Source organism: Hippocampus comes, unplaced genomic scaffold (assembly GCF_001891065.2).
Source record: "Hippocampus comes isolate QL1 unplaced genomic scaffold, H_comes_QL1_v1.1 scaffold301, whole genome shotgun sequence".
Taxonomy (NCBI): Eukaryota; Metazoa; Chordata; class Actinopteri; order Syngnathiformes; family Syngnathidae; genus Hippocampus; species Hippocampus comes.
The window spans coordinates 82,118-88,621 of record NW_017805928.1 but is presented as its reverse complement, the minus strand read 5'-3'; the positions used below and the strand labels follow the sequence as shown (position 1 = coordinate 88,621).

The 6,504-nt window shown below is 60.7% G+C and overlaps 3 protein-coding genes across 3 annotated transcripts in view; 2 read left to right on the top strand and 1 right to left on the bottom strand.

The window, feature by feature from the left end:
• Nucleotides 1–3,725, top strand: part of capn2b (calpain 2, (m/II) large subunit b) — a gene marked incomplete at its 5' end in the record, with an annotated part of 20,202 nt that extends 16,477 nt beyond the window's left edge. The window contains 17 exon segments of the mRNA XM_019889614.1: nt 7–209; nt 295–378; nt 457–542; nt 616–681; nt 763–923; nt 994–1,163; nt 1,656–1,667; nt 1,764–1,975; nt 2,088–2,124; nt 2,193–2,258; nt 2,334–2,391; nt 2,466–2,530; nt 2,608–2,676; nt 2,749–2,827; nt 3,044–3,160; nt 3,517–3,575; nt 3,651–3,725. Of these exon segments, the coding sequence (XP_019745173.1) occupies nt 7–209; nt 295–378; nt 457–542; nt 616–681; nt 763–923; nt 994–1,163; nt 1,656–1,667; nt 1,764–1,975; nt 2,088–2,124; nt 2,193–2,258; nt 2,334–2,391; nt 2,466–2,530; nt 2,608–2,676; nt 2,749–2,827; nt 3,044–3,160; nt 3,517–3,575; nt 3,651–3,674 (1,568 nt within the window).
• An 858-nt stretch (nt 3,726–4,583) lies between these two features.
• Nucleotides 4,584–5,332, bottom strand: mrps28 (mitochondrial ribosomal protein S28). The gene has a single exon (XM_019889654.1). It carries the CDS (start codon nt 5,188–5,190, stop codon nt 4,672–4,674), a length of 519 nt encoding a protein of 172 aa, XP_019745213.1. The 5' UTR covers nt 5,191–5,332; the 3' UTR covers nt 4,584–4,671.
• A 517-nt stretch (nt 5,333–5,849) lies between these two features.
• sde2 (SDE2 telomere maintenance homolog (S. pombe)) overlaps nt 5,850–6,504 on the top strand; it is a 2,039-nt gene continuing 1,384 nt past the window's right edge. The window contains exons 1-2 of the mRNA XM_019889650.1: nt 5,850–6,135; nt 6,355–6,475. Of these exons, the coding sequence (XP_019745209.1) occupies nt 6,019–6,135; nt 6,355–6,475 (238 nt within the window). The 5' untranslated portion in view covers nt 5,850–6,018. The remainder of the gene's footprint in view (nt 6,136–6,354; nt 6,476–6,504) is intronic.

Sequence of the window (6,504 nt, the reverse complement as noted above, 5' to 3'; positions counted from 1 at the left end):
ACTGAGTGCGGCCTCTTAAAGCCGGCCGGCGTGTGCGCAGGGTGAACGGCAGCTACGAGGCCTTGTCGGGGGGCTCCACCACGGAGGGCTTCGAGGACTTCACGGGCGGCATCGCCGAGAATTTCGACCTGCAGCGGCCCCCCGCCGACCTCTTTCAAATCCTGCAAAAAGCCTTGGAAGCGGGGGCCCTCCTGGGCTGCTCCATCGACGTCAGTAACTCACGCCGCCGCCGCCGCGCGCGGGCGGCCCGATGGTGACGTCCGCTCGCGTGTGTGTGTGTGTGCGCGCCTCCAGATCACCAGCGCGGCGGACTCGGAGGCGGTGACGCGCCAGAAGCTGGTCAAAGGTCACGCCTACTCCCTGACGGGCGCCGTGGAGGTCAGAGCCGTCGTCTCGTCCGGCGCGGCCGCCGTTTGACCCGGAGATGACCTGCGCGCGCCCGGCCTCTGTGTGCAGGTCAACTTCCGAGGTCGTCCGGAGAAGCTGGTCCGGGTCAGGAACCCTTGGGGTCAAGTGGAGTGGACCGGCGCCTGGAGTGACGGGTAGCGGGACGGCGATGGCGTGAGATCGGCGGCCTCGCCCCCCCCCCCTGACCACCCCTGTCCGTCCCCGCAGGTCGTCCGAGTGGGATTCGGTGCAGGGAGACTGTCCGCACGCCAACGCCGAGGACGGAGAGTTCTGGTGAGCACGCCGCCGTCTGCCACGCGCGAACGCAATCTCACACATACGCACTTGGAGTGACTTTTTGGGGGGGGTTGCCAGGATGTCGTACCGAGACTTCCTGCGCCACTACTCCCGTGTGGAAGTGTGCACTTTGACCCCCGACACCATCCTGGACGACTCGGTCAAGCACTGGGGCGTCAACAAGTTCGACGGCTCGTGGCGGCGCGGCTCGACGGCCGGCGGCTGCAGGAACCACCCCTGTGAGTTCGCCTCGGCGCCGCGCCGGCCCGGCGCGGCGAGCGGGCTGACGCGGCCGCGTGTGCCCCGCAGACACCTTCTGGATGAACCCGCAGTTCGTCATCAAGTTGGACCCCGAGGACGACGACCCGGACGACGGCGAGGTGGGATGCAGCTTGGTGTTGGGTTTGATCCAGAAGAACCGAAGGAAGCTCAGGAAGCAGGGCGAGGACATGCATACCATCGGCTTCGCCATCTACGAGGTGACAGAAGAGAACCGTCCGAAAGGGAGCGCTCGGGACGAGAAAAAGCGCCATCGGAGCGCCGCCCGCGCATGCCGACGCTAAAGAGTAGTGTACCTAGCGCGGCGCCTTGGTGGACCCCGTTTTTTTTTTTTTTTTTTTGCTTTGCCACGCCTCATCCTTTCTCATCTTTTGCAGCCGGGTGGCCTCACCTCTTGCCTCCGGACACGGCGAACCTTCCCTCTGGCCTTCCTTCCTGACGAATCGCGGCCGCTTCCTCACCTCTCCTCCCCGTATGCTTTTCTCCGCCCCCGTCGGTCTCGCGTTTCTTGGCTTGCCTGCTTTCCCGCACTTCGCTTCCACCACCGAGTCTCGGCGGCGGCGGTCCGAGTCTTGCGCCGAGATCAGCCGACTCGCCGCTCGTTCTCCAAAATCGGGTCCGGCTTCGGTGCCGCGCGGCCGCCGTTTTTTTTTTTTTTTGCCCTCGGTGACGCGGCGCCCGTTGTGTCTCAGCTTCCCAGACAGGTGAGCGGCGCCCGCGCGACGACGGCCGCGGGGAGAGGTTGCGGTGTGGGGTCGCCGCGGTAACCGGCAGGGGGGCCGGCTTTGTCTGCGCCTCAGTTCCACGGCCAGCGGCAGGTGCACCTGGACAAGAACTTCTTCCTGACGCACGCTCAGACGGCCCGCTCGGAGACCTTCATCAACCTGCGCGAGGTCAGCACCCGCTTCAAGCTGCCGCCCGGCGAGTACCTGGTGGTGCCCTCCACCTTCGAGCCCCACCTCAACGGCGACTTCTGCATCCGCGTCTTCTCCGAGAAGCGGAGCCAGACCGTGTAAGCGCGGGCGGCGGCGGCGAGGGGGGGTTTGTTTGCGGGCGGCGACCAAACGAGGCTCCCCTCGCGCGCCGCCGACTCCTTTTGCGCTCACGCGCGTCGACATTTTCAGGCCCTTCGACGACCCCGTCGGCGCCGACCTCGACGACGTGAGTCGAGAAACGAAATCCCGATCCGCTCGCCGGATTCGCGCTCACGTGGGCGCGGCCTTTGACAGGAAATCGTCGCCGAGGAGGAGGTGGACGCGGCGTTCCGAGGCCTGTTCGCCAAGTTGGCGGGGCCGGTACGTAGCCGAGGTCGCCGCCGAGGGTCTTAACGGTCGCGGCGATGCTAACGTGTGCGCCGCGACGACACGCAGGACATGGAGATCTCCGCCGCCGAACTGCGCACCATCTTGAACAAGATCGTCTCCAAGCGTGAGTTGTCGCCGCGAGGTGGCGCGCGGCAAACCCACGGCAAGGCTTTTTGTCTCCTCCTCCTCCGCCGACAGGAAGCGACATCAAGACCAGCGGCTTCAGCTTGGACACGTGCAGGGTCATGGTCAACCTCATGGACGTATCCTTTAACCCCGCCCCCCCCGCGGCGGCTCCTCCAATAAGACGCGAGCACGCTGATCCTTGACGCCGCCTCAGGAGAGCGCCAACGGCAAGTTGGGTCTGGCGGAGTTTGCCACCTTGTGGAAGAAAGTGCAGCGCTACCTGGTAGCTACAGCGACTTTGAACCCGTCCGAGCGCCGACCTCGTTTGACGCCCCCCCCCCTCTGTCCCCGACAGTCCATCTACAAGAAGAACGACACGGACGACTCGGGCACCATGAGCACACCTGAGATGAGAGTCGCCTTCAAAGATGCCGGTCGGTCCCGGCGCGCTCGAGACTCATCTTTTTCGGTCGCCTTCCCAAGACGCTCGTCACGCTAACGCACGCCGCGGTCGACTACGGCCGGTTCCCGTCATGCCAAAACTTCCGAGACGCGGCGGCCGCTTTCAACTCCCGCTCCGTTTCGGAAAAGCTCCCTTTTCGCGCAGGCGGAGTGAGCGTCTGACCCTATTCCTGTGACTTTTGTCGTAGGTTTCACCCTGAACAACGCCATCTACCAGCTGCTGGTAGCCCGCTACGCCGAGCCGGACTTGACGCTGGACTTCGACAACTTTGTGGGCTGCTTGATGAGGCTGGAGATCATGTTCCGTAAGATGAGCGCTCGCTCCTCACGCCTGCGCGAGTTAGCCGGCGCTAAGCTAAGGGGCGTCGCTGAAACAAACATTTACACCAGTTAGCAAAAGCTCACTTGGCCGGCCGAGCCGAGCGTGTTGTCCAAACGCCGCTTTGTGCCGGTCGGCGATCGGTGAGCCAAGTGCGTTGTTCGAACGAAAAGTCCCCGCTAGCTAGTTGCTAACCGCTAAGGCCGTCAAACAAAACGTCACGCTGCTAAGTCGCCGCCGAGACGGCAACCAAAGCGAGGTGCGATGCTAAAACGTGGCGCGTTGCGAAAACTGTTCTCCCAGCTCGTTAGCGACAACTGAAGTGTGTTTTTGTGCGCTCAGGAATCTTCAAGAAGTTTGACCCCAACGACAGCGGCTCCATCCAGCTCAACTTCAACCAGGTTAAAGTTCACCTCCGCAAAATCGAAACGGCGTGGGCGTTGTCATGACGGTTTGTTGTCCTTGCCCCTCTTTAGTGGCTAAACTTCTCCATGATCTGAATGGCCTCCCGTCGGTTCCCGGTGATGTCAAATGCCTGGCCCGCCCCCCCCTGAGAAAACAGCCATCCCATCTCGACAATTTGCCCCCCCCCGAGAAAACAGCCATCCCGTCTCGACAGTTCTACGTCGACGTGCCTTTACCAGAGCAAGAAAAATCAACAAATAAAAGCTGTTGAACATGCCTGCTCAGATGGCAAAGTTCTTTGAATACTCGCTGAGCTCGTGATCATCAGTTGGCTTGGCGCGAGGATTGTAAATTGGGGGGGGATAACCAATCAAGGGGACGCTACGCAGACACAGCAGACAATCGACCGTGCTCCAAACTGGCGGGCTGCGTCCTTCCGAGGGTCCTCTTCGCATAGCCTTTGTGGACCGCCTAAATCGTGGAGAATGTGGGCAGGCCGAGGGAGGAGATGAAGGCGCGCTCTGAAGCGAGGGTCCGTCGACGTGGAAACGAAGGCCGCGCGAATTCCGACTGGCGTGCGGTTGAGTCACACCGGAAGTTCGGCCAAATTTGGGCCGAGGGCGGCCATCTTGTGTTGCCGCCGGGACTGACAACTTCCACTTTTTGGGTTTTTCACTCAAGACCCTCTTATGAGGGCGTCTTTTTCACAAGGACCCCCGAGAACCTCTCCGAGAACCAACTTTACTGGTTCTCTTTCAATTTGAAAGAGAACATTTAGAATCGCATGCGCGCCACGGCCTGTGGCAACTTTTTATAAAATGGAGAGAAAATGCCTCGGCGGAGATACCGATGTATTCAAGTCGGTTGCACCGAGCGCGTGGCCACGCAAGATGGCCGCCGGCGGCTTCATCTGACTTGAATTACAGTGTTTTCGCATTCCGCCACCCCCCCCCGGGCTTCACCAACGAGACAAGTTATAAACGTGACAGTCAGACACTGAGCGTTTTATTCGAACAAAAGTAGTCCAGCGGAGAAAAAAATTTTAAAAAATCCTCATCATAATAATAAAAAGCAAAGAGCGGCGTCGCTCGTTCAGGAGCGGCCCGGCCCGTGGTCCAGCGGACCGAGCAGGGTGGCGTGGGCCTCCAGCAGGGTGACGTCGGTTTCGGCCCCCAGGAAGCGCCCGGTGAGCTCGGCGTCGTGCAGCCTCAGGCGGACCCTGGCGCCCCGCTGGAGCTTGTCGGCGTCCGCCGCCGGCCGCCGACACACGGCGTGGAACTTGGCGCCGAAGTCGACGTACACGTCGTCGCCGACGACGTGAAAGATCCTCCCGACCACCGTCTTGTCTTTGCCCGGCGGCCCCATCTGGACCAGCGGGCCGCGGCGGAAGAGAGCGGCGAACGCGGCGTCTTCTTCCCGCTCCGACGACGAGGCTCCGGCGGCGGAAGCCTCGCGGCGACCGAGCTCCGACTGGGAGACGAAGGCGGCCGCGAAGCCCGACTTCGGCTTGTCGTCCTCGGAGGAGCAGCGGCGGAGGCTCCGCGGAAGGACCGGCGCGACCCGGCCGAGCGCGCGGCGGCCGGCGGGGACGACCTTCCACACGGCCGACATCTTGTCACCGACTCGCCCGCTGCGGTGCGTTCAAATTCACTCGGAGGGGCGAGTTCTCCGAAGGGCGCGTTTTTTCCGCCCCGTGACGTCACTTCCGCAGTGACTCGCCCGCCCCCGCCGTCCTCATTGGCCACCGCCGATGCGGTCCGCGAGAGGAGGAGCCTCGCCTCGGAGAGCGTCCAACCGACCGCCCCGCCTTGCTGGAATTTGCGGTCGGACGTCCTTTCGGGCGGTCCAGGAAGAAGGGTGTATTTGTACAGTACGCCCTTTTTTTTATGTGTCAACATCGATGGTCACAATATCACTTGTTTTGTATCCAAAGAAATGTGCGCTCTTGTTGGTCTTTTGATTTTGTTTGGGAAATTTCACAAGGTCACATTTTTTTTTCAACTTACTCCAAGTTGAAGTCGCCCCCCCATTGACATTGATTGAGTCTCTCAAATGTATCAATCACACGAACGATTTTTGACATGGATGGATCCGCGATCACGTATTTCGCCCAAAGCTGCTGAATTTATTCATCGAAACGCTACTTGATCATTTGGTCACGTCCATACAGGCAAAAGCAGCCAGTTGGTCGTTGTATTTCATTTCAAGACGTGACGCGCTCATTGTTCTGATAGAAAAAAAAAAATTAAAAATATTTTTGGCGCACTTATTTTGGTTTGCATTCGGTCAAAATTCAGCATGAGTAAATATTTCTGCAACACGGCAAGCTCAAGGGGCTGAGTATAAAAGGTCTTTCGTTGAAGAAGAAGAAAAACCAACGAAGAAGAAGAAAACCCGGAAGCGTACGCAAAAGGGAAGCTAGCGCGGAGCCACATCGACATGGAGCCCACCACGGAGGTTTTTGTTTGCGGGCCGTTCGCTTCGCGCTTTTCCGCGTGTGTTTTTCCGCAAGGTTCGTCGGTGCGAGATGTTGTGGAGCGGTTCGTCCAACAATGGGTAAGTTTGAGCGGCGAAATCGACCGCGAGCGACGAGCCTTAAACTGGCGTGCTAAGCTAACGGTTGGCACTTGATCGCGCTCGCACCGCTTCTTCCGAAAGACCAACCGAAGGTCAGTTCGGAAACTCGCAAGCTCTGTCGTGTCCCGACTTGAGTTAGTCGGAGCTCGAGATGATTGACGAAAAAGACGCGAATTGAAGCGGCGACGTCACTTTCAGGCGCCGGCGTCGGCGCGGGACTTTTACGTCAGCAGAGACGGCGGCGTGACCGGCCCGGACGAGCGCCTGCGGGGCGGCGCCGTCTATCGGCTGGCGCCGCGCCTCCCGGGGGGCAAGGGGGGTGAGTGGCCTCTCGAGGTGGGGTGGGGG